This window comes from Choloepus didactylus, chromosome 7, assembly GCF_015220235.1.
Source record: "Choloepus didactylus isolate mChoDid1 chromosome 7, mChoDid1.pri, whole genome shotgun sequence".
Classification (NCBI taxonomy): Eukaryota; Metazoa; Chordata; class Mammalia; order Pilosa; family Megalonychidae; genus Choloepus; species Choloepus didactylus.
In genome coordinates, this window is record NC_051313.1 from 4,378,274 (window position 1) to 4,404,420 (window position 26,147).

The 26,147-nt window shown below is 42.9% G+C and overlaps 1 protein-coding gene across 2 annotated transcripts in view; it reads right to left on the reverse strand.

Annotated features, from left to right (window-relative positions):
* PEX3 (peroxisomal biogenesis factor 3) overlaps window positions 1–26,147 on the reverse strand; it is a 46,395-nt gene that overhangs the window by 18,519 nt on the left and 1,729 nt on the right. For both annotated transcript variants that reach the window (XM_037844137.1, XM_037844135.1), the window contains exons 2-5: window positions 18,410–18,541; window positions 9,500–9,581; window positions 1,587–1,630; window positions 75–199 (exon numbers count right to left, since the gene is read on the reverse strand). In XM_037844137.1, the coding sequence (XP_037700065.1) occupies window positions 75–199; window positions 1,587–1,630; window positions 9,500–9,581; window positions 18,410–18,541 (383 nt within the window). The remainder of the gene's footprint in view (window positions 1–74; window positions 200–1,586; window positions 1,631–9,499; window positions 9,582–18,409; window positions 18,542–26,147) is intronic.

Consider the following 26,147-nt stretch of genomic DNA (forward strand, 5'->3'; position numbering starts at 1 on the left):
GGGTAAATAATATCCAGGTAAATTTTGGATCTCTCAAAAGAAAGGGACACCATCTTTTAGTCTAGTAAACTTACAGTGCCATTTTTGCCAACTGCTGCATTATCCAGGTAAATGTATCCACCAATTATGTTTAACTGAACCCGTAAAAGAACGACCAGCATACATGTACTGTACACAGCCACAACGCTTCTCGTGAAGCCTTTAGGGAGAAAAGAAAACCAAATTTGGTAATGTTACTAAAACATATAAACAAATGTGTAAAATCATAAACCATCCCTATGGTTATTTTCTATAAGATGACCTGAAAAAATATATTTGGAACTGTTTCAAGTACAAAAATGTTATCAATTCACAATATTTCCCAATTAATCTAACTCCCTACAACCGGTTGAAGGTAAATTAGGTATTACTTCTCAACTGATAAACAGTACAAAACATTGGATGAGTTATAAATGATTAACTAATCATATACCCCCTATATTAGTTCCATCCTACATCAGTTTCATGTCACAGCCAGCAAGGCCTGGGAAGCACCAGTTTTCCCGTCTCGGGGGAGCTGAGTCTGAGTTTGGAAGGACTGTACCTCCCAGAGCAGGTCAAGGCGGCGGAGGGGCCTGTGAAAGGTCTAGAGGAAGGTACGGGAAGAAGAGGGACCTGGGACAAGGCCTCCCAGCAGCTCAGGATGGAGTCAAACAGAGCAGCGTGCAGGCCCAGTTGAGAGGTCCAGCAGGCCAAGCGCAGTGCCCAGTGGGGGAGCAGCAGAAGGCACTCCCGGGGCTGGGAGAACTGCTGGGTGGCGCCGTGGATGGGGAAGCCAGCTGCCGTGAGTCAGAGAAGGTGGGAGTGAAGAAGAGACACAAGGGATGTGGAAATCTTTGGTCACGGAGGGTGAGAGGGCGCAGTGGCTGACAGCAGATGCAGGGTGCTGGGGAGCTTTGATTTGTTTCCAAACAGGCAAGGCTGAAGGGAGATCTGGTTGATAGGGACTAGCTGAATGGAAGGGAAAGGAGGAATAAGCTACAGTTCGGAGGCTCAGTGGATACGAAGGCTCCAGGATGGGCCTGGTTCATAACTGTCTTCACTAATGAATCTTTGCAATACTTTCTTTCCAGAATAGCACTGGAGATGCAGCAGCTGATAAAGGCACGTGGAGTCCTGGGCAGCTCTGCACATCCTCCTCAGCACTAATACTTATTGTGTGCTGACACTGGCCAGCGCCGCCCCCCTGCTTCATGAGAAGGCACCTCTGGAGGCTCAGTGGATACGAAGGCTCCAGGATGGGCCTGGTTCATAACTGTCTTCACTAATGAATCTTTGCAATACTTTCTTTCCAGAATAGCACTGGAGATGCAGCAGCTGATAAAGGCACGTGGAGTCCTGGGCAGCTCTGCACATCCTCCTCAGCACTAATACTTATTGTGTGCTGACACTGGCCAGCGCCGCCCCCCTGCTTCATGAGAAGGCACCTCTGGGTCCTCACAGCCTCATGAGGAAGGAAAAGGGGAGTCACCCAGGGAACCCAGTGCACACACTTCCCTGTGTAAACAGTTTACGGAAGGACTGGCACAGAGAAGAGGGAGGCTTACTTATTATCTTCAGGTCCTCCCATATTTCTAGCTTGTTTGAAGGCCTAAAGAAAAAAAATCAGAAAAGATGAAAATAATAATCTAATCTAATAGAAAAACTCATATTTTATAGATCTCTATTTAATTTTTCAAAATTAAAAACAATAGAGGATCACTGGAGAAAACCTGGAAAGAATAACAGAGCCCACACATTGAGTGAAAAATGACTGTAATTCTGGGGCCAGTGATGACACAGTTGCTCCTTGGGCCACCCTGCCAGGCCTTTTCCCTCATCTGCACAGAGCACATGTGCGTTATTAACCATAAGACACTCTCCCTTCCCTTTATTTACTGTTTTACAAGTAAGGAGGTGGGTCTTGGCACCCTTCAAAGTTCAAAGGTAACTAATGGGGTGCATCTTTGTTTTAAGGCATCACCATGAACACCTGAGTTTAAACCTGTCTCTGATGTGTTTCAAGCCATTGCAATTGTTATCTAACTCATGTTCAAACTGCCCGTCCTTGGCCACTGGGGACTACCCAGCTGGCTCCTGAACCCTTTGCCCTCACCCCAGCCATCTTCAATAGCTTCCTCGTTTCTGCTACGAAAAGTTGTCCTAGGTTCACCGTGTGCAACTCTTGTTTCAGACCGAAAGCCACTCATTCCTCCAAGGCGCCTGGCGCCTTGTGGAGGGAAAGGATACTTAGAGCCACAACCTTGATTAGGGTCCTCACTGCTACTGGGCAGGCCATTATCTCTAAGCTGGGACCAGGCACGTGCGCGCTTACGTATAGTCACGTGGACGGATACTCAGAGAGAGGATACAGTATGGGGTCACGGATCCTCCTAATTTAAAATCAGGACCACAGGCTTTTCACTCAATCCTATTGATCTCACATCAGTATTTCCTTCTGCTCACGCCAGAAGTGAGCTTTTTTTCAATCGTCTTTAATTGCATAGTATATTCTAAGAAATTAGAGTCAATTTCTGGGTGTCAGAATTTCTGACTTTGTGGTTATACTATCAACAAAACAGACATTTAGGTTAATTTGATTTCCTTTACTCTCAAATTTTAGAGATTGGTTTTTAAACACCATAGTTTTACAATTATGTAAAATATCTATATGGTTCCAATGTCAAATTTAAACAACATAGTACATTCAAAAAATTTTCTTCCTAACCCTCTTTATTAATTTTCCTCCTTCCTTCTCATTGGTGACTACTAAAATAAGTATGCTTTAATCTTCGTGGTCCTGTTTCCTATCAGCAAGTATGCACACATGAGTACCTATCTAAGCCCTCAGAAAAGCAACAGCATGCTGTGTATCCTGGAGGCCACTCTGGGGCAAGAGGCATCGGCTTCGTTCACTGCGGCATGGTGCGCCATTACATGCATGCGCTAGGGGATGTAGCTCAGCGCCTTTCAGAGCACGTATGTGGAAGAACTGGGTTTCTTCTTATTCCCAATCTGTCACAGACCCATACTTTTCTAAAATACATTGAAACCAATTTACTAGAAAAATGAAACAAGAAAACTATGATGAGATGCAAAGTACAAGCCCGTATGTTTATTACTATATTCAGACATAAATTTACATTTCTACTGGAAACTGAGTCACCATTAGACCCAGGGGTATTACCGACTTCTCATCTTTCTTTGTCCCTGCACAGACTCCAGGGTCAGTCACCCCTTTCTTAAATGGCACAGGTTCTGCAGATAGATCGAGTATATCTTCAACCAAGATACCACCTCAATCTTAAGCTAACGTTTAAGCCTTGTGGTAAAATGACATGTTCATTCTGATTCAATTGGGAATAAACCACATTTCAAAAGGTAGGTATTTTAATGCAGGTAAATCACATCTTCTTTTGAATGCCACCTAAGAAAAATTTCACCATGCTTCTTTTAGAAATTCTAAATGAAACCGGATAATAAAATGGAAGTTCTAAAATTTTCAACAAAGGAAGTGCTTAGAGCAGTGACCTGCAGAAGGTGAGCAAGGGCATTTGCCGGAAGCTGGGTTTGCTGGAGTGGTCGTTCACTCGGGTGACTTCGGTGGGAGAGCACAGAGTTACAGCCACCCAGGACATTTCCTGGTGTCAACATGCACCACTATTAGACCATAAAAGGAGATTTAAAAATACCGACCTTATTAATTTTCTAAAATTCCAATTTCAAATCTTTGTAGAAGAACAGGACAAAGTATTTTCTCTGCAAAGATTCCTCTGAAATGATCTGTCAGATGGAAATCACCATCAAGTTGAAAGACAAGCAGACTTTTTTGTTTTGTTTTGTTTTTATTGAGATTGTTCAGATACCATACAATTATCCAAAGATCCAAAGTGTACAATCACTTGCCCCTGGGTACCCTCATACAGCTGTGCATCCATCACCACACTTAACTTTTGTTCAATTTTTAGAAACTTTTCATTACTCCAGACAAGAAATAAAGTGAAAGATGAAAAAACTGAAAAAAAGAAAAGGAAACTCGAATCCTCCCCTATCCCTAACCAACCCCCCTCAATTGTTGACTCGTAGTATTGGTGTAGTACATTTGTTGCTGTTTATGAAGAAATGTTGAAATACTACTAACTGTAGTATATAGTTTGCAATAGGTATATATTTCTTCCCTATATGCCCCTCTTGTAATTGTATTGTCATACATTTGTTCTGGTTCATGGAAGCGATTTCTAGTATTTGTACAGTTGATCATGGACCATAGGATTCACTTTTATACATTCCCATCTTTTGACCTCCAACTTTCCTTCTGGTGACATATATGACTCTGAGCTTCCCCTTTCCACCTCATTCACACACCATTCGGCACTGTTAGTTATTCTCACATCTTGCTACCAACACCCCTGTTCATTTCCAAACATTTAAGTTCATCCTAATTGAACATTCTGCTCATACTAAGCAACGATTCCCCATTCTTAAGCCTCGTCCTATATCTTGGTACCTTATATTTCATGTCTATGAGTTTACATATTATAATTAGTTCCTATCAGTGAGACCCTGAAATAATTGTCCTTATGTGTCTGGCTTATTTCACTCAGTATATTGCCCTCGAGGTTTTGTCATCAACCCATTTTTTTTTTTTTTAATATGATTTTGTTCACTCACCATACATTCCATCCCAAGTAAATAATCGATGGTTCTCTGCACGGTCATACATTTATGTGTTCACCACCTTCACCACTATCTATATAAGGGCATCTACATTTCTTCCACAAGGCAGGACGGAGAGTCAAAGAAGGTAGAGAGGCAAAAGAGAGAGGAAAAAAAATGACAGCTAGGAAGCAGCAAAAGGAAAAATAACCTTAAATCAAAGTAGAATAAAGAATCAGACAATACCACCAATATCAATTGTCTAACATGCCTCCCCTATCCCCCCCTCTTATCTGCATTTACCTTACTATATCACCTTTGTTACATTAAAGGAAGCACAATACAACGATTCTATTAGTCACAGTCTCTAGTTTATGCTGATTGCATCCCTCCCCCAATGCCTCCCCATTTTTAACACCTTGTAAGGTTGACATTCGCTTGTTCTCCCTCGTAAAAGAACATATTTGTACATTTTATCACAATTGTTGAATATTCTAGATTTCACCAAGTTACACAGCCCCAGTCTTTATCTTTCCTCCTTTCTTCTGGTGTCTCACATGCCCCCCACCTTCTTCTCTCAACCATATTCATAGTTACCTTTGTTCAGTGTACTTACATTGTTGTGCTACCATCTCCCAAAACTGTGTTCCAAACCACACACTCCTGTCTTCTATCACTCTGTAGTGCTCCCTTTAATACTTCCTGTAGGGCGGGTGTCTTGTTCACAAAGTCTCTCATTGTCTGTTTGTCAGAAAATATTTTGAGCTCGCCCTCATATTTGAAGGACAGCTTTGCTGGATACAGGATTCTTGGTTGGCGGTTTTTCTCTTTCAGTATCTTAAATATATCAACCCACTTCCTTCTTGCCTCCATGGTTTCTGCTGAGAGATCCGCACATAGTCTTATTAAGCTTCCTTTGTATATAATGGATCGCTTTTCTCTTGCTGCTTTCAGGATTCTCTCTTTGTCTTTGACATTTGATAATCTGATTATTAAGTGTCTTGGCGTAGGCCTATTCATATCTTTTCTGTTTGGAGTACGCTGCGCTTCTTGGGTCTGTAATTTTATGTCTTTCATAAGAGATGGGAAATTTTCATTAATTATTTCCTCTATTATTGCTTCTTCCCCTTTTCCCTTCTCTTCTTCTGGGACACCAATGATATGTACATTATTGTACTTGGTTTCATCCTTGAGTTCCCGGAGACGTTGCTCATATTTTTTCATTCTTTTCTCCATCTGCTCCTTTGCATGTAGGCTTTCAGGTGTTTTATTCTCCAGTTCCTAAGTGTTTTCTTCTGCCTCTTGAGATCTGCTGTTGTGTTTTCATTGTGTCTTTCATCTCTTGTGTTGTGCCTTTCATTTCCATAGATTCTACTAGTTGCTTTTTTGAACTTTTGATTTCTGCCTTATAAATGCCCAGTGTTTCCTTTACAGCCTCTATCTCTTTTGCGAAATCTTCTCTAAACTTTCTGAATTGATTTAGCATTAGCTGTTTAAATTCCTGTATCTCAGTTGAAGTGTACATTTGTTCCTTTGACTGGGCCATAACTTCATTTTTCTTAGTGTAGGTTTTAATTCTCTGTTGTCTTAGCATGGTTTCCTTGGTTATCCAAATCAGGTTTTCCCAGACCAGAACAGGCTCAGGTCCCAGAGGGAAGAAATATTCAGTATCTGGTTTCCCGGAGGGTGTGTCTTAGAAAATTGCTCCACCCTGTGATGCCTCAGGTCACTGTGCTTTTCTGCCCAGAGGTGATGCCTGTTAGCCTATAATTCTTGACTGGTGTGAGGAGGTATGGCCATGTTCCCCCAGGCTCTGGGGTCTGGTCCTGAATGGAAAGGGCCCCACCCCTTTACTCTTAGAGAAGATAGACCCCCTAGGGGGAGGTCATTAGCATTTCAATGGTCTCTCTCTCTCAGCTTGTGTTGTCTCCACCCTTCCCGGAGTCACAGCCTTGGGAACTGAAAATGACTGGGGCTTTCTCCACTGAGCCAAAAAAGAAACACATAGTCCCCTTCAGACCCAGTCCAAGGCAACCCTCCAGCTCTCCAAGGTCAGTCGTCACCCAAAGCCTCTGTCTGTTTTTTGGGGCTGCGTACCTGTAGTGAGCAGTTCACACTCGCTACTTAAAACCCCAGTTGGAGCTCAGCTGAGCTATATTCGCTTGCTGGGAGAGAGCTGCTCTCTGGCACCACGAGGCTTTGCAGCTCAGGCCATGGGGGAGGGGGTCTCACAACTTGGATCTGCAGGTTTTACTTACAGATTTTATGCTGTGTTCTCGGGCATTCCTCCCAATTCAGGTTGGTGTATGAGGAGTGGATGGTCTTGTTTGTCCCCCTGCAGTTTTTCTGGATTATTTACTAGTTGTTTTGTGGTTTTTTGTAGTTGTTCCAGGGGGACTACTTAGCTTCCACTCCTCTCTATGCCGCCATCTTGCCCAACTCCAAGCAGACTGTTTAATGACACTAAAATATCTAAGACTTAAACTAATCTTTCTATTGTGTTCCATCTCTCTTGTGAACACAATTCTTCAATAAGAATGGCAAGTGCTGAAAGCAGTGAGGGCTGATTATTTTTGCTATTATGAACTGGACAAAATAAGATCACCAGGCCTTTTATTTATTTTGGGTCAGTTACTATCACAAGCTGACAGAGAGATTAACTTGCTCTGGCTGGGTGTAGGGAGGGCCTGGGAGGAGTCCCTTGCAGCCACCGGGCGGGGGAGGCCTTGCGGAGCCACACCCGGGAAGGGCTCAGGCTCCTCGTTAGCCCCGGATAGTTCAAAAGGACACCTGTTTCACAAACTGCAAATAGCAATTTCAAATCAAAAGAAAGACAAGAAAAAATACGAGAACACAGCAAATGGGGAGAGCTGTGGTCTGCCCAAAAGTCTCTGAGTTTAAGATTCTCCTCCAGGAAGCGGCAGGGGGAGGGAAGCCCCCCAGCTCCTTCCAGGGAGACCGATCCCCATCCCTCCATTCCCACGGGGGCTCCCAATTGGCCTTTCACTCTTCCCTTGGCACCACCTGGAATTTCCCTAGAAATTATGGAATTTACTTGGTCTATGTCATCCTTAGGAGACTGGTTCTTAATGGCAAAGAGCCTGAAACCCAGGAAGCACAAGGACACATGTTCTCGCAGGAAACGGGTGCCCCCGTCCTGTTCCCAAGGTCTGTTATTATGCGGTGTTCACGAATGTGCTGCTCACTCACTTCCTTTGTCTTCCTCCCCAGTAAGACTAAAGCTTCAGAAAATTAAAATGTCCCTCTTCTATCCTCTGCTTATGTACATACAGACGGTAGTAAGTATTTAGTTGACTTAGTGCAATCTGCTTGATGTTTCTTCAGCCCCTCTATAATTTATAAGCTAAAACTTAGACCTGTAAGTCGATTTCTAAGAATGATGTCTAGATGAAATCCTGGGGGAGAAAAACCCTTTACCACTGGCATTACACTGAAAAATATCCTAAGGACACAAATTCATTGTTATTTTGGGAGATAGTCTCTGAATATAGAAAAGTTTTTCAAAGAAATTTTCCAGCTTAATTAACCTCTCTGAGCACAGGCAGACTGTGAGAATTAAATGGGAGCATGCAAGTAAAGACTGTAGCACCAAGCCCGGCACAGAATAGGGACCAAGAAAGTGTACTTCCTGCCCTGGTGATTGGGATGGGGATTAACGAGTAAGGGAATAGTTTAGTAAGTCCACAATGATTAAAATTTATTTAGTGAAACAATTTTCCTTCTGCAATAGTTAATTTCATGTGTCAACCTGGCTAGGTTATGATGTACAGTTTGATCATGTAAGCAATGGCCTGATTATTATTGCAAAGGAATTTCATAGATGGATTTGTATCTACAGTCAGTTGATTGCATCTACAGATGATTGCATCTACACTCAACAAAGGAGATTCCCCTAGGCATGAGGGGAGCATCCTGATCCAATCAGTTTGAGGTCTTAGAGCCAGAACTGAGGACTTCTCTACTTTAGCCAGCCAGCTTCTCCTGGGGAATTCAACCTCACCTTCAGTGGAAATTCCAACTTGCGGCCCACCCCTCAGAATTCAGACTTGCCAATCCCCATGGTTCTTATCATAAATCTCTTAATATTTACATATATATTTATCTCCTGTTGGTTCTGTTTCTCTGGAGAGCCTCAACTGACATAACCCCAAACTTGTTCATTAAAATAAGAAAGCCACTTCCTTCTGGAAGTATTCTAAAACAAAGACAGCACGATACCAAATTACACTACTTCAACAAAGACTATACTCCATATACAAACTCATAAATGCAAAGGTGCTTTGTAAACAATAAAGGGCAGTATAAATGATTATTATTGCATGCTCAGGTTATATTTGTACTTCGTTTTGTATGTAAGCTAAAATGTAAATTCATACACCTTATTTACTTAAAGCGTGTTCACATGCTTTATCTATTATGCTGTAAACTCTTTAAGAAGCACAATATTTAACATAACTTTGTTAGCCCCCAGCATCTGGCTCGGGAACACATCTAAGTACTGAATAATTAAATTTCTGAATAATGTGAAAGCATCACAACTTCTAGTTATACGAAAAACAGGATGCTTTCAAATACTGTTGCCCGAAATGCTTGGTCCAACAATGTAGAGCATAAATAAAAGGACAAAATAAAAGATGGATCCAATGACATAACATTTAATATTTTTTCAAACTCAGCCTATTTCCTATAATATTAATAAATTACTAATAGAAAGATAAAGACTGAAAAACTTGAAAAGCTTTTCAGTTCATTTAGAAACTTTTAAGTCAGTGTATAAACAAGAACTGCTGTACCTTATAATTACCTGTTTTTCAGCAGAGCTGTGAGGCTCTCAGAGTTGAGTTGCTGCATTAAGGCTTCTTTAAGTGTTGGAAGCATGGATAGCACTGCAGGACAAACAGATAAACAAGGTTACTGGTGGACGCTTGTCCTCCCTGAGGGATGCACACCTATCAAGACAGATGCCTGCCCTCCCTGAGGGACACGACACCCATTAGGATGAACGGACACTTGCCCTCCCTGAGGCACATACGTACATGAGGACGGACGCCTGCCCTCCCTAAGGGACACACACCCCCATTAGGATGGACGGATGCCTGCCATTCCCAAGAGAAGCACACTCATTAGGACAGATGTCTGTCCTCCCTGAGGGACACACACTCATTAGGAGGACAGACGTCTGCCCTCCCTGAGGGACGCTCACCCATTAGAACTCATGCCTGCCCTCCTCATACTAGGCTGTCTTACAGCACTAGCAAGAAGCGGGAGGGAAGGTGAGACCAGAAAATTCAAATTATTATTACTGTTAATACAAAATGATTATATTAACAAGTTACATTTATCTGCTAGGTTAGGTGAAAGTTGTCTACTTACACAATGATCACAGAAATTTAAACAAGTACACACAGAAGAATGGAAAGAATCATTCCCAAATGTTAACAGTGATTGTCTTGAGAATATAGCTTATGGATAATTCTGTTTTTATCCCTTCTCTTCTGTACTCACATTTTTAAAAATATGTTTATTTCTGCTATAATAATGATCATTTTTTATCTTCAGCTATATTTTTCTTCATAATTTACTGCTAAATTTAGAAAAAGGTCTATAAATTAAAAACTATAAAGCATTTGTTACTTATTATAACCTAGATAAAAGGGCATCAGGTTAGGAAGCAAGAACTCCTGAGTTTAGGTTTTGGTTTTGCTAATGGCTATTGCTTGTCCCTAACTCCCAGGAATAACGTGAAGATAAAATGAGATCTAATACTCTAGGGAATGTACTATTAAAATAAAAGCATGCAATTTTTAGGAGTCACTTTATTCTTTGGCTGTACACATAGAGTAAGAGATGTTGGGGAAATGCATACATATAAATTTAAAATGAGCTTCTAATACTAAATAAGTAAATATAACAAAATAAAAAAAATTCATACACCACAAATATCACATTCTAAAAGGAAAGACCCTAGCATGTGATTTCTACCTCTGAACTAGGTAGAACATATTAATTACAAAACCCATATTATTTTTCTGAAAAGAAAGTGCAGGTTTTAATCCAGTCTAAATATTTATTTCAATGCGGCACCCTGTATCTTCAGCATATCTCCTCGACGTTACGCTTAAACCCTAAAGTTGTTTAGCCCGTTATCTGAAGAATCAGCTCAGAGCCCATGTAACCAGGTAGCTTGGCCTTCGGTGTACCTGGTCTACACATCTAGCCCTAATGTACTATGTTGCCTTACAAAAAAAAAGCAATGACTAGACTCCTACATTCAGAAAATGGTAGCCTGAACCAAAAGGGAATTTGTTTAAAGATTATGTGGCATAGTGACAGGTTTTGAGAGGATTCTCTGGGAATTCTCCTGTGAGGGAAGAGCGTCTCACTCCCACTTTGGCCTGTTGAACCAGAGCCCTGTCTACCCCTCTGTCATCGGCGTAAATGCTGAACAGATGCACTCCTGTGTCTGCAGGGCGTGGAGAGTGCATGACTTCCCTCAGCAAAACACTTCAGCCAACATGCGTCACAGGACGGTCCGTCACTAACCTGGGTGTGTGGCCTGGGCGAGCCACCTCTGTGCCTCGGTCTCCTCATGAGTCAACTGCGGATAAATAAAGCAGGGCTGTTGGAAGGATGGACTGAGACACACAGAGGCCTCAGAGGAGCTCCTCTGCCCCTGAGAAAGGTCCAGTGGGGTTGGCTACTGTTACTGCTGTCCTCACTTGGTGTTCCAGTTTGCCAATGCTGCCGTTATGCAAAATACCGCAAATGGATTGGCTTTTATAAAGGGAATTTATTAGGTTACAAATTTATAGTCCTAAGGCCATGAAAGCGTCCAGACTAAGGTATCAACAATAGGACTTTCCTCTCTGGAACACCTCTGTCAATTGGGAAGGCTGGTCCTTTGCTCTCGGGTGTGTTTCAAAATGGCTTTCTCCAAAATGTCTCTGGGCTTCTGTTTTAGCTCCTTTCAGCAAATGTGCATTCTTGCTTCCATCTCCCAGGGTGTTTCTCTCTAAGCATCTGGGGGTCTTCTCTTAGCTTCTCCAGGGCAAACTCTGGGCTTCATCTCTTAGCTTAGCATCTCAAAACATCCTTCTATCTACATCTCTAATCATCTCCAAGCATCAGCGTCTCTGTGGGCTCCTGAGCTCTCTTAAGTAGTCCAGTGAACTAATCAGGACCCACCCTGAAAGGTTGGGGCCACACCTCCACAGAAAGAATTCAATTAGAAGTTCCACCCTAATCAACAGACTAATCAGTCTGCCCCCACAAGGCTGCATTAAAGCATATGGCTTTTCTGGGGGACATAATATATCCAAGCTGGCACACTTGGCTTCCTTGGACCCCCTCCAGCTGGTAAGCATCTTCCTACATGGGACAGCCAGAAGGGCCTGCACTCAGGTGACTGGGGAATGTGCTGTAATGACCTCTGATGTGAACCACAGGTGCTTCTTGCTGGGGCCTGGGGGTAAGTTAGTATTTCTAGAAGTCACATCACACTGTTGGTTCATAACAAGATTATGCTCCACTGCAGTACCCAATTCTTCCTTATACCTCCTGCTTCAAAACAGGCCTGGGTATTTCTGTAGCTGTACAGTTGCCTTTATTTTTTTTTCCTTTTTAATTTTTATTGGGATTGTTCAGATACCATACAATTATCCAAAGATTCAAAGTGTACAATCAGTTGCCCCTGGTAGCCTCATACAGCTGTACACCCACCACACTTAATTTTTGTTCAATTTTTAGAACCTTTTCATTACTCCAGACAAGAATTAAAGTGAAAGATGAAAAAACTAAAAAAAGAAAAGGAAACTCTAATCCTCCCCTATCCCTAACCAACCCCCCTCAATTGTTGACTTGTAGTGTTGATATAGTACATTTGTTACTGTTTATGAAGAAATGTTGAAATACTACTAACTGTAGTATATAGTTTGCAATAGGTATATATTTCTTCCCTATATGCTCCTCTATTATTAACTTCTAATTGTATTGTCATACATTTGTTCTGGTTCACTGAAGAGATTTCTAATATTTGTACAGTTGATCATGGACATTGCCCACCATAGGATTCAGTTTTATACATTCCCATCTTTTGATCTCCAACTTTCCTTCTGCTGACATATATGACTCTGAGCTTCCCCTTTCCACCTCATTCATGCACCATTCAGCACTTAGTTATTCTCACATCTTGCTACTGACACCTCTGTTCATTTCCAAACATTTAAGTTCATCCTAGTTGAACATTCTGCTCATACTAAGCAACCGCTCCCCATTCTTAAGCCTTGTCCTATATCTTGGTACCTTATATTTCATGTCTATGAGTTTACATATTATAATCAGTTCCTATCAGTGAGACCCTGCAATATTTGTCCTTATGTGTCTGGCTTATTTCACTCAGTATATTGCCCTCGAGGTTTTGTCATCAACCCATTTTTTTTTTTTTTATATGGTTTTGTTCATACACCATACATTCCAACCTAAGTAAATAATCGATGGTTCTCTGTATGGTCATATATTTATGTGTTCACCACCTTCACCACTATCTATATAAGAGCATCTACATTTCTTCCACAAGGCAGGAGGGAGAGTCAAAGAAGGTAGGGAGGCAAAAGAAAAAGGAAAAAAAAAAAAAGAGCTAGGAAGCAGCAAAAGCAAAAATAACCTTGAATCAAAGTAGAGTCAGACAACACCACCAATGTCAAGTGTCTAACATGCCTCCCGTATCCCCCCCTCTTATCTGCATTTACCTTGGTATATCGCCTTTGTTACACTAAAGGAAGCATAATACAATGATTCTGTCATTTACAGTCTCTAGTTTACGTTGATTGCATCCCTCCCCCAATGCCTCCCCATTTTTAACACCTTGCAAGGTTGACATTTCTTTGTCCTCCCTTGTAAAAAAACATATTTGTACATTTTATCACAATTGTTGAACACTCGAGATTTCACCAAGTTACACAGTCCCAGTCTTTATCTTTCCTCCTTTCTTCTGGTGTCTCACATGCTCCCCACCTTCCTCTCTCAACCGTATTCATAGTTATCTTTGTTCAGTGTACTTACATTGTTGTGCTACCATATCCCAAAACTGTGTTCCAAACCACGCACTCCTGTCTTCTCCTATCACTCTGTAGTGCTCCCTTTAATATTTCCTGTAGGGCGGGTGTCTTGTTCACAAAGTCTCTCATTGTTTGTCAGAAAATATTTTGAGCTCTCCCTCATATTTGAAGGACAGCTTTGCTGGATATAGGATTCTTGGTTGGTGGTTTTCCTGTTTCAGTATCTTAAATATATCACACCACTTCCTTCTTGCCTCCATGGTTTCTGCTGAGAGATCCGCACATAGTCTTATTAAGCTTCCTTTGTATGTGATGGATTGCTTTTCTCTTGCTGCTTTCAGGATTCTCTTTGTCTTTGACATTTGATAATCTGATTATTAAGTGTCTTGACGTAGGCCTATTCATATCTTTTCTGTTTGGAGTACGCTGCGCTTCTTGGGTCTGTAATTTTATGTCTTTCATAAGAGATGGGAAATTTTCATTAATTATTTCCTCTATTATTGCTTCTTCCCCTTTTCCCTTCTCTTCTTCTGGGACACCAATGATACGTACATTATTGTACTTGGTTTCATCCTTGAGTTCCCGGAGACGTTGCTCATATTTTTTCATTCTTTTCTCCATCTGCTCCTTTGCATGTAGGCTTTCAGGTGTTTTATTCTCCAGTTCCTAAGTGTTTTCTTCTGCCTCTTGAGATCTGCTGCTGTGTTTTCATTGTGTCTTTCATCTCTTGTGTTGTGCCTTTCATTTCCATAGATTCTACTAGTTGCTTTTTTGAACTTTTGATTTCTGCCTTATAAATGCCCAGTGTTTCCTTTACAGCCTCTATCTCTTTTGCGAAATCTTCTCTAAACTTTCTGAATTGATTTAGCATTAGCTGTTTAAATTCCTGTATCTCAGTTGAAGTGTACATTTGTTCCTTTGACTGGGCCATAACTTCGTTTTTCTTAGTGTAGGTTTTAATTCTCTGTTGTCTTGGCATGGTTTCCTTGGTTATCCAAATCAGGTTTTCCCAGACCAGAACAGGCTCAGGTCCCAGAGGGAAGAAATATTCAGTATCTGGTTTCCCGGAGGGTGTGTCTTAGAAAATTGCTCCACCCTGTGATGCCTCAGGTCACTGTGCTTTTCTGTCCAGAGGTGATGCCTGTTAGCCTATAATTCTTGACTGGTGTGAGGAGGTATGGCCATGTTCCCCCAGGCTCTGGGGTCTGGTTCTGAATGGAAAAGGCCCCACCCCTTTCCTCTTAGAGAAGATAGACCCCCTGGGGGTCATTAGCATTTCAATGGTCTCGCTCTCTGCTTGTACTATCTCCACCCTTCTCTGAGTCACAGCCCTGGGAACTGAAAATGGCTGGAGCTTTCTCCACTGAGCCGAAAAAGAAACAGATAGTCCCCTTCAGACCTAGTCCAAGGCAACCCTCTGGCTCTCCAAGGTCAGTCGTCACCTAAAGCCTCTGTCTTTTTTTTGGGGATTCGGAACTGCAGTGAGCAGTTTCACACTCACTACTTAAAACCCCAGTTGGAGCTCAGCTGAGCTATATTCGCTTGCTGGAGAAAGTTCTCTCTGGCACCACAAGGCTTTGCAGCTCAGGCCATGGGGGAGGGGGTCTCACGACTTGGATTCGCAGGTTTTACTTACAGATTTTATGCTGCGATCTCAGGCATTTCTCCCAATTCAGGTTGGTGTATGATGAGCGGACAGTCTTGTTTGCCCCCCCCCCCCCGTTATTCTGGATTATTTACTAGTTGTTTCTGTTTTTTTTTCAGTTGTTTCAGAGGGACTATGTAGCTTCCACTCCTCTCTATGCTGTCATCTTCCCTCTCTCATCCATAATGCAGTTGCCTTTTAAAGCATTACAATTTGTTTACCCCAGCCTAGCACTTCAATGAGACAAGGCCAGTTTAGCCTCCTGAAACCTTATTTGTGGTATCAGCTATATAACCAAGCACAGGAGCATCTGTGACTTTAATAAGCATCCTTCCTAAATTGTTAGTAAAATCCCTAAGAAGATAAAGCAAGGGCAATGCCCCAAGTGTTCCATTACATAATATCTTTCAAGTTGGGACCAATTTCTCAGGTTAAGAGAACTAGCTAAATTTACCTCAAGTACTAAATTCTTCTATCATATGTATTACTCTTTTTATCCAAAAGGATAGAAATTTAATCATATTATTTGTAACCTCATTATCAGTGCAACCAGAAAAGTAATTTGGAAGGTATTTCAGTGAGCCTGTATTTTGGTTCCTAGTGATCACCTATTCTTTTCCTAATTGCCTATAATCAACTGCTTGTTCAACGAAGCTTGTAATAGTTGTGGAATGTGTCAACCATGTTGTTGGGCCCACTGCCATGTTTGCGCTACCTGAGCAAGTGCTATGCTTGGGGGACACAGACGGGGCCCGACATCATTGTTGAACAGTGACTGCGCTCGGGGGACACTGACAGAACCCATCATCATCGGACAGTGACTGCACTTGGGGGACACTGACGAGGCCCGTCATCATTGGACAGTGGCTGTGCCCAGGGGACACTGACGGGGCCCATCATCATCAATGGACAGTGACTGCGCTCAGGGGATGCTGACAGGGCCTGTCATCACCAATGGACAGTGACTGTGCTCAGGGGATGCTGATGGGGCCCATCATCATCGCTGGACAGTGACTGCGCTCAAGGGATGCTGATGGGGCCCATCATCGCCATGCGACAGTGACTGTGCTCAGGGGAAGCTGACGGGGCCCATCATCATTGTTGTACAGTGACTGCACTCGGGGGACGCTGACGGGGCCCATCATCACCAATGGACAGTGACTGTGCTCAGGGGATGCTAATGGGGCCCCTCGTTGCCGTGGGATAGTGACTGCGCTCAGGGGATGTTGACGGGGCCTGTCATTGCCGATGGACAGTGCCATGGCCCCTTGCTGTGGGATCCCTCTACTAGGCAACTTGGCCTTCAGACCTCATGGCCTGCCCTGACACCCTTTGAGCTGTGCTGCAGGCCGAGACCTTCCCTTCTGCCCTCCCTCCCTCCCCCTGGGCTTCAACAAGCATCAGAACCACACTGTGTCTTAAAGGCTCTCCTTGCCAATCCTGCTTAAAGGCTCTCCTTGCCAATCCTGCACCTGCCTCTGTGTTCTGCACAGGTGTTTACACCAGTAAATCTCTTGCACACCTAATCCCATTTTAATTTCTTTTCTCAGAGGACTCAAACTGACACAGGCCCATATCAGACTGAGATGTATTTTGACTTAGTACCTACCTTATCGATGTTTGAAATCTGAGCCATCACCAGAAACACACCTTGCATGTTCTCTAACACACTCCTTAAGGTGTCCTAGCAGCAGCACTATATGAAAGCCGAGGAGCAGTTAAAAGAATTATGTAGCTCTTCAGAGTGATTATTTGTGGGGTACTGACGCTGTGCCAAGCACTTTATCTGCATCATCTCATTGCATTCTCATAAGACATTTATGAAGTGGGTTTTATGATGTTCATCTTAGGAGAAAACTGAGATTTGGCATTGTGCCCTGACACGTGCAGAGGACACACGCCACTGGGCACGAACCTGATGGCCTGGAGGCCTGCACTCCACTCCAGGGCTCCGTCGGTGCGGCCAGCCAGACAGCGGATGGGGCTCCTACTGGCTCTACAGAACGCAGGTATTTTTCTGAATATTATAGGAGGTGAGGCAAATGGACCAATAATAAAGTCCTTTCAACTCTAAAAAGAAATTCTGTGTTTAAAATGGACCTTAATAAGTTCTTCCTAAATTAACTGTCATTAAAATAAATATTAGAGAAAGGATTATGCTTAAACAATGAAAAAGAAAAACAGGTTTGACACAGATTTGAGATCTGATTCTTCAAAGAGTTATGCCAGTTGTAATAAAACCCCTTGTTTTCAATTGTGGGCAAGCTGATTTGGTTACAGTGTTCTCCCAGCAGGCTGCAGCTCTGGAGGTTAAACTATTGCATTAGCAGTGACTTGAGCATAATGCTTGCCCTGGACTTACAGGTCCACAGCCACCCTCAGCTGTCACGTGCTGTCTCTCTGGGTGGCCTACGCGGTGGATAGGGTCAGGCCAGCCTCTGCAGCCTCGCTCCCCTCACCCTCTCCTTGTTCTCTGTGCCTGGCCACAGGGCCTTCCTGCTGTTTCTTGGGCTAAGCTTGTGCCCACCCTAGGATTCCTGGTTCCCGGACAATGGCAGCTCCCCCAAGGACCTGGGTCTGCTGGGGGCCCTGCTGTAAGGAGCACCCACCCCCAGCTGCATTTCCAGACAGCAGCCTCCACTCCCTCAAGTGAGAGGCCGAGTTTATCAAGTTTATTGTCTTTTCCTCCCACTGGAACATAAACTCCAAAGGTCAGGGAGTTGCTTTTGTGATTCAAATCCCCTTTCCCTGTGCCAGATGACGTAGTATTTGTTGAATGAATAGACAAAACAAATGCATGTATATTTTGTAATGATTTATGTTTACTATCAAAATTCACATTTACAATGATGCCTTTCAGTAGATTAATGGAAATGCTGGTTCCACGTCATTCCTTCTTTGCCTTTCCCTGTCCCGGGGGCACAAAAACAACCCAGACCACCCCTGCCTCTCTGCACAAACCGACCCCTTCCTCCCCTCCCCGCCACGGTGCCCCAACCCCTCCTGGCCCCACCTGTCATATTGCAGGTCCTTTGGTTGCTCTCGAAATGGTACTGCCGTCGCGCTTGGGCAATGTATTCCGCTGCCTCCCTTTCTTGCATTTCTCGGATTTTCTTCTGTCCATATTTCCCCAGGATATATACTCCTGCAATCAGTTTTAAAAACAAGCTAGTATAGTAATCCAGTTATTTAGAGGACTAAAAATTCCAAGCAATATTTTCAACTCACGTTATCCATTTATACAGCTTACATTAGAGAAAAGCTAAAAAAATCACAACTTAAAATTCTGAGTTAAACAACTGTGTAATACTAGCTTAAAGAGAAAGAGAGAGATTAGCATGGCAGAGGAAATGGAGGGTCAATGGGGACGGGTCTGAGGAAGCAAGCCTGGAAGACATGGCAGTGCTTGGCCCCAGGAGTCAACGGATTCTCGATGTCCCACTGCAGGGCAGGAGCTGCTAAGTAAGTGGTGGGCTGCAGACACAGTGGGATCTCAGAGGGTCAAGAGAAACCAAACAGTTAGTGATTCATAATCTAATGATGCTGTATTGTTAAAGGATAAAGTGAGATTCCCCAGGTTTTATTTTTTTAAAAGCAAAAAGGTACACAGAAAATAGACTGGTTTTGATTTTTAACATACAATGATCATTGCCAAATGGAGGGATAACAGGTGATATTTTTCTTCTACATGCTTCTTTATAATTTCCATATCTCCTTCAATGAACACACAATACTTTAAAAAATATACAATGATTTTTTAAAAAACAGAATGAAAGAAGGGCAGGTAATCACACAGACATCAATCTATCCATCCATGTGTTAGAAAAATCACCATCTGAGAAAAGGAGAGAGAATGAAACAAAACCACCTAAAAATTAGGAACTCAGATTGAAAGTGATGGAGAAGAGGTACTGGAATTTCTAAAATCTAACACTACAGGATTAACAAATAGGTGGTGTCCTGTGCTCTGTAACTTATTGTGCAACCTTTTAGCACAGATGGCGTGACATGGTCCCCACCTTCAGGGACTTCAGTTACCCCAAATGGGAATGTGAACACTCTAGAGAGCTTAGTTTGCCACACTTGAAGTTAGCCCTTCAGCTATCTTTATCTCTGATTAGCACCCAATACTTAGTCAACTAGGATAATGAAGACCTGAAATGGATGCTGAGACATGACATCCGTGGCATTCAGGATGCTGGGCTAGCAGAGGTGCTTTGGTAGTGCTCAGAGGACTGGGGAGGGAGCACCCAGTGAGCCCGCATCAGTGCTAGGGGCTTGGCCTCAAGGCTCCTGCAGGCTCATAGGATTCACAGTGAAACAAGTCAAGCAGACGGCGAGCTGAACCTGCCACCAGAGTGTTCTTGTATTTGTTTCAGGTACATCTTCTGTGCCTGGTTGTGTGGCAGCCCTGCCTGCACGGAGCTCACAGCACAGCCTGCGTTACTGCTCACGTCTACCCGCTCCCCGAGGGTCTGAGGCACTGCAGCAAGGCTCGAGGGGAGGAGCTCCCCTCACCCCCCTCCAACCATGCATGGCTCACCTTCCAAAAAGAATCAACGGCTGGCACAGACCCTAATTAACTGGATTGGGCCTGATTACCACAGGTGGGGAGGGTGCACCCCTCTAGGAACTGCAAAGCAAACACACATCCGGAAATATTTTCACTAATAAAGGCATTACAGATGAGTTGATAAGATATAATTTAAAAAAAATTATAGTTCAGTAAAAGGGTATGTGTTACAAACTGTTAGCCAGACATAAGCTATGATTGCTGTTGCTATGTTTGCATGAAAATAAACATGTATTATAATCATGTTAAAGAACAAACAAAAGCTCATGGCTACTTTTATTTTAATCCCTCCTCAATAAGCTGATGATAAAGTGACAGTCCCAGCAGGATGAAGAAACTGACTAAGGTTTCACAAAGTCACTACTTGACAGAGAAGTCTTAGTTAACGAGTTCTGAATTAAATGCTTGTATCTTACTTTGCACAACAGGTTACTGAAAATTACGTGTTAAATGATTATTTCTCAAACCATGTTGCAAAATGAAACACCCAAATGGCACCCACTGCGTAGCTAAGAAGCTTTTGGATAATGAATGAATCTGACTGGCATATGCATTTTAATGGGGGAAAAGGTATACATTTTCATCACATTTTCAAAAGTGTCTGATAAATTTTTTTAAAGGAAATATTTGTATTTGCTTGGTAAATGTATATTCTCGCAAAAGCTAAGAAAACTGAACAAGGCTAAAACCCCAGGATCCCTGTCTCTCCTGACCCAGTTCTGACCTGGGTTTGGCCACAGGTCTACTTCCTCTGCCTCTCACCCCCAGAATTCACCGGGCTGTTCTATCAGGTGGGTCCCTCCGGGGAAGCAAGGGGGAGGCAGAGGACCAGGAGCCGGGTCTAGGCACTCAGACCCCGAGCCTGAGGGGCCGCTGGATTCTGGCCTGGGGGCGCAGGTCTGCCGGCTCCGGTACCAACTAGTTAGGTGACTGTGAGCATGGCTCCTCCCCAATCTGGGTCTCAATGTCTTCACCAGTAAAATGAAAGGCTGGGGTTAGACGAGCTTTAAAGTTTCTTCTGTAGCTAGACTCTGTGATTAATGAAAAGTTTTACTAAATTCCTCAATATGATCAATAAATGCTGTTTTGACATTTCCTGTTGGAACATGCTGTAAAGCAAACAATTGTCCAGTCTCTCCATATTATAAATTTGGTTGTTTTAACACCAATCTTAGTCTTCTCTTCCTAGATGAAAATCCCTGCACTGCAACTAACTTACTAGGTTAATAATTTCAATGAGCTTGAAAATAATCTTTTAACACCATTTTCAATCTAATAGGCCACCAAAATCCTGAAGAATCAGAATAGACTCTTTATCTCAGAAAGATAGTCTAAGTCTTGCCACCCCACGTTCTCCTCTGCAATGTCTTCATTCAGACCCTGAATCTTAATGCTCTAGAACTGGTTCAGCAGCCTCCTACCCCTTCTCTTTTATCTCTGGACTCACACCCTTCTACTCTACCTTCCACACACACTGGCTTTTTCTAAAACACAAATCTGATGTCCTCAGTGCTGTGTTTAGAACCCTTCAACACCCCACCACCATAAAGACCTCGATCCCCTGTCCCACAAGCACCAGAATTACTTGGAGTACTCGTTAAAAATGTAGGCTTTACAGAAGTTCCATAAAAACTTCCCCAAATGCCTTGTCTTGTCCGAGGCTGCATCCCCAAGGCACAAAAACCTCGACTGGTACACAGGTGGAGCTCAATAAGTATCTGCTGAACGAATTAAGGAATTTATGAACAACACTCCAGAGCTAGAGAATCAGAACCTGTGATAAAGGATTCTGTGTTTTCATCATGCTTCTGCAGTGAAGATGCAGTGATGCGCAGGACCACATCCACATTCGATAGACCGGCCCAATCGCGAAAGTCCTTCACAGCCTGGCTCTAGTTGTGCCTCTAATGTCATCTTATGCCACTCCACATTTGTACCCCATGCTGAGCCATACTGAAACAGCCGAGTCATGAAAAGCAACAGGTCTCTGAGCCTCTGAACATGCTTTTCCGTGTTCCTATTGGGCCCCCTCCCTGGACAGCTCGACAACTCAGCTCCAGGGGTGCTCTCCTTGTGCTCCTATAGCACCCGGCTCTATTTTTGAACTACAGGAGTATCACTGTACCACTTTGGTCTATTTTGGTTTCTGCTTTCCAGACTCCATCATGAGTTCCTCAAGGTCACAGCTCTGTCTCATTCTTTTGGACTCCCAGACCTTAGAGTGAGAACAGGCACTAACTCTCATTTAACTGCTTGCTGAATGAGAGAATGAATGAATGGATAAACAGGCCAGCAACAGAGGGATGAAGGCATGCATCATAAATCCGTGCACTGCGCTTCTGGATAATACGCCAGTGAAGATGGATCTGGGTGCCTTCTAGTTCTGCATCACTGGCTCTCGTGCAGTAGTTCTCAAAGTGTGGCCTGGGGACCCCTGGGCCAAGACCCCTTCAGGGGAACTGTGAGGTCAAAACTACAGCTACAAGAGTACTAAAATGTTATTTGCCTCTTTTTGTTCCCATTCTCTCTAGAGCATTGAGTGGAGTATTCTGCTTGCTACATGATGTATGGTATTGCAACAGACTGAACACAGAAGCAGATATAAGAATCCAGCTTCCTTCCACTAAGCCAGATATTAAAGAGATTTGTGAAAATGTAAACCAATGCCATTCTTCTCATTAATTTTTTGGGAAAATACAGTTATTTTTCATAAAAATGCTGTTTATGTTAATATGTAACAGATTTATAACTAATATTTTTAAATGAGTTAATATTTTTAAAATTTTCCTTAATTTCTAATATAGTAATAATTAATAGATATAACTCACTTTAAAAAATAAAACTCTTTGAGGTCCTTAATAATTTTTAAGAGTATAAAGCAGAACTTAGACCGAAAAGTTTGAGAACCACTGCTCCAGTCTTCACAAACTGGTTAAGTTGTAAAAAACAGTCCAAACTGGTTTAAAGCAGTTACCCATCCAAAATGCAAGGAATAAGGAGGCCTGCAACTCAAAAGCTGCAACTCAATATTTTTATTTAGGTTTTCTGACTACTGAACAGCCAGACTTTTTTGAGCAAGCACGGTGAAATATCATCTACCTTTCAAGACTGTCAAAATGGGCCCCTTTCTGACTGATTTTTCATAACTGCATATGTTCTCTACCCATCTGATCTTCACAGCATTCTCTGCAGTTTTCTTATGGCTTTGTGTTTTACTTACTTGTTTTTCCTGCCTACCAGACCTTAAAATTCATGAAGATACAGTGGTAGAGTGGAAAAAGAATGTACTTTGGGTCTAACCCTCCTGAGTTTGGATTCCAGCTTCCCCATTACCAACTGTGACCCTGGCCAAGTTTCTTAACTGCTTAGAGCTTTAGTTCCTCCTATTTGAATGGGGATAACAATAACTACCCTATTGCCACCCCACTGCATAGCAAGAGCTTGGCTTATTGCCTGCCATACAGAGGGTACCCAATAAATTGTAGTTATTACTATTAAATATTTCTGTAATCTTATACCTCCATTTGATTATCTTCAACATCAAAGACACTTGATAAACCATTTCTTAAATTGGATTGGTGGAAATTTAACATGTGATAGGACCTTTCCCCTGAAGCAGAAAGAATATGACCAATCATGGTCATCTCTGGCTGTCATTTCTTGGCTGCTCAATCAAATACCATGCAATGAGTGGGCTTAAACAATGGGGATTCATTGGTTCATGGTTTTGAGGCCAGGAGAAATCCAAATCAACGCATCATCAAGATGGAGCTTTCTTTCCAAAGTTTGGTGTTCTGTGGCTGGCTGCTGGTGATCCTTGGTCCTTGGCTCCTCTGTCACATGGCCATGCACATGGCAGTGTCTCCTGGCCTCTCTGTTCTCTTCCAAGTTCTGCTGACTTTCAGCTTCCGGCTGCTCTCTTTTGTGGCTTTCTTTCTCTCTCTGTGACCTACCCTATAAGGCCTTCAATAATAGGATCCTGGGCTACACCTTAACTGAAACAACCTCATCAAAAGTCCTTCTTACAAGAGTTCACACCCACAGGAATGGATTAAGTTTAAGAATATGTTTTTCTGAGGTACACAGCTCCAAACCACCACAGTCCACTCTGTCATTTCAGTAACAATGCTAAGCACAAAGTTTCATCAAAATTGATTAGGGGTGTGTTCTGTCCTGGGACACAATTTCCCTCTGTCTGTGAAACTTTGAGACCTGGAGAACAAGTTTTCTGCTTCCAATAAGCAAAAGAAGGACAGGCATAGGATAAACATTCCCATTCCAGAAAGAAGAAATTGGAAGGAAAACAGGGTTCATAGGTCCCAAACAATTCCCAAATCAGGCAGGGCATATTCCATTAGATTTTAAGGTCTGAGAGTCATCCATGGAACCACGTTTTGATTTCTGGATTTGCCCCATCCTTTCTGTGCTGGTTTGGATATATTACGTCCCCCAGAAAAGCCATGTTCTTTAATGTAATCTTGTGGGGGCAGAATTATTAGTCTTGATTAGGGTGGAACCTTTTGACTGAATGTTTCCATGGAGATGTGGTCCACTTAACTGTGGGTGAGAACTCTGATTGAATTATTTGCATGGAGGTATGGGCTCCGTCCATTCAGGATTGGTCTTGATTAGTTCACTGGACTACTTAAGAGAGCTCAAGAGCTAACACAGATGCTGAAGCTTAGAGACGCTTCAAGATGCAGACCGAAGGACATTTGGAGATGCTAAGCTAAGAGATAAAGCTCAGAGTTTGTCCTGGAGCAGCCAATAGAGGACCCCCAGATGCTTAGAGAAAAATGCCCTGGGAGAAAGAAGTAAGGATGTACAGGAGCTGAGAGAAAGGAACAAAGACAGAAGTTCAGAGACATTTTGGAGAAAGTCACTTTGAAACCAGAACCCGGGAGCAAAGGATCAGCAGACACCAGCCACGTGCCTTCCCCAGCTGACAGAGGTGTTCCAAACACCATCGGCTGTTCTTCAATGAAGGTATTTTGTTGATGCCTCAATCTGGTCACTTTTACAGCCTCAGAACTATAACTTTGTAACCTAAAATAAAGCCCCTTTATAAACACCAATCCATTTCTGGTATTTTGCATAACGGCAGCATTAGCAAACTGGAACACCTTGCAAGTGCTTGAGCAGTGGCCATACTCTCCCCAAACACTGGGGTGAAGGCGCCACCATCTCTGAGCGTTGGGATGGTGGCCAATTTCTCCATGAATACCAGGACACGTCCTCTTCAAGCACTGGGATGGTGACCAGGCTCTAAACAAATGTCAGAACACAGTCCTCACTATCTCTAAGCATTGGAGTAGCAGCACTCTCCCTCAACAACAAGGTGGAAGACCCACCCCCTTCAAGCCCCAGGGCAGAAGGCCTGACCCCTCCAAATGTAGGAGTGAACCTGCCCTTTCCACACATATTATGGACCCACTCTCTTGGCTCAAAGAGATCTCTTTGGTCCAGACTTTGGCTTCCATGGTTCTGCTGCTGAAGTCATTCTTCCTCCAATCCAGTCTCTTTCAGTCCAGGCTGGCAGGGGTTCTGCTCATGCAAATTTCTCAAAAACCTTGTCAGCTTTGTGTGCAGTTCACAGGGATCCAAACCACCAGACAGAGGGACTTTCCACAGATCTTTTCTGCATAACTGCATTTCCAATCCTGACTTCCACCAAAATGGCTGACTGGGTCCATGTTCAGTTAAACTCTCACAAGAAACCCAGTCCCCTGGAACATGTTTTCCAGAATTTCAGGGAGGTCCCTGATACAGCTGCTTCTGGCCCTAGTCTCAGAGCATACTATCTGGACAGACTCAGGATTTATTAAACCATCAATTTCTGGTTTCTTTGTGCTTAAGAGTTCAGTTCTCAGCTTATCCCTTGTCTCTTGCATTTTACTAGAAGCTGCAAGGAGAAACCAGGCTGCACTTTTCACAGTTAGCTTGGAAAGCTCCCAGCTAAAAATCCACGTTCATCACTCTCAAGTTCTGCCTTTCATCCAGCATCAGAACTCAATTTCGCCAAGTTCTCTGCCACTTTAAAACAAGGATTGCCTTTCCTGCAGTTTCCAAAAATACATTCATAATTTCCTTCTAAGGCCTGATCGGAAGTACCTTCAACCTCCATATTTCTATCAACAGTCTCTTGATAGGCCTTTTCTGTCAAGTACCTCACAATTCT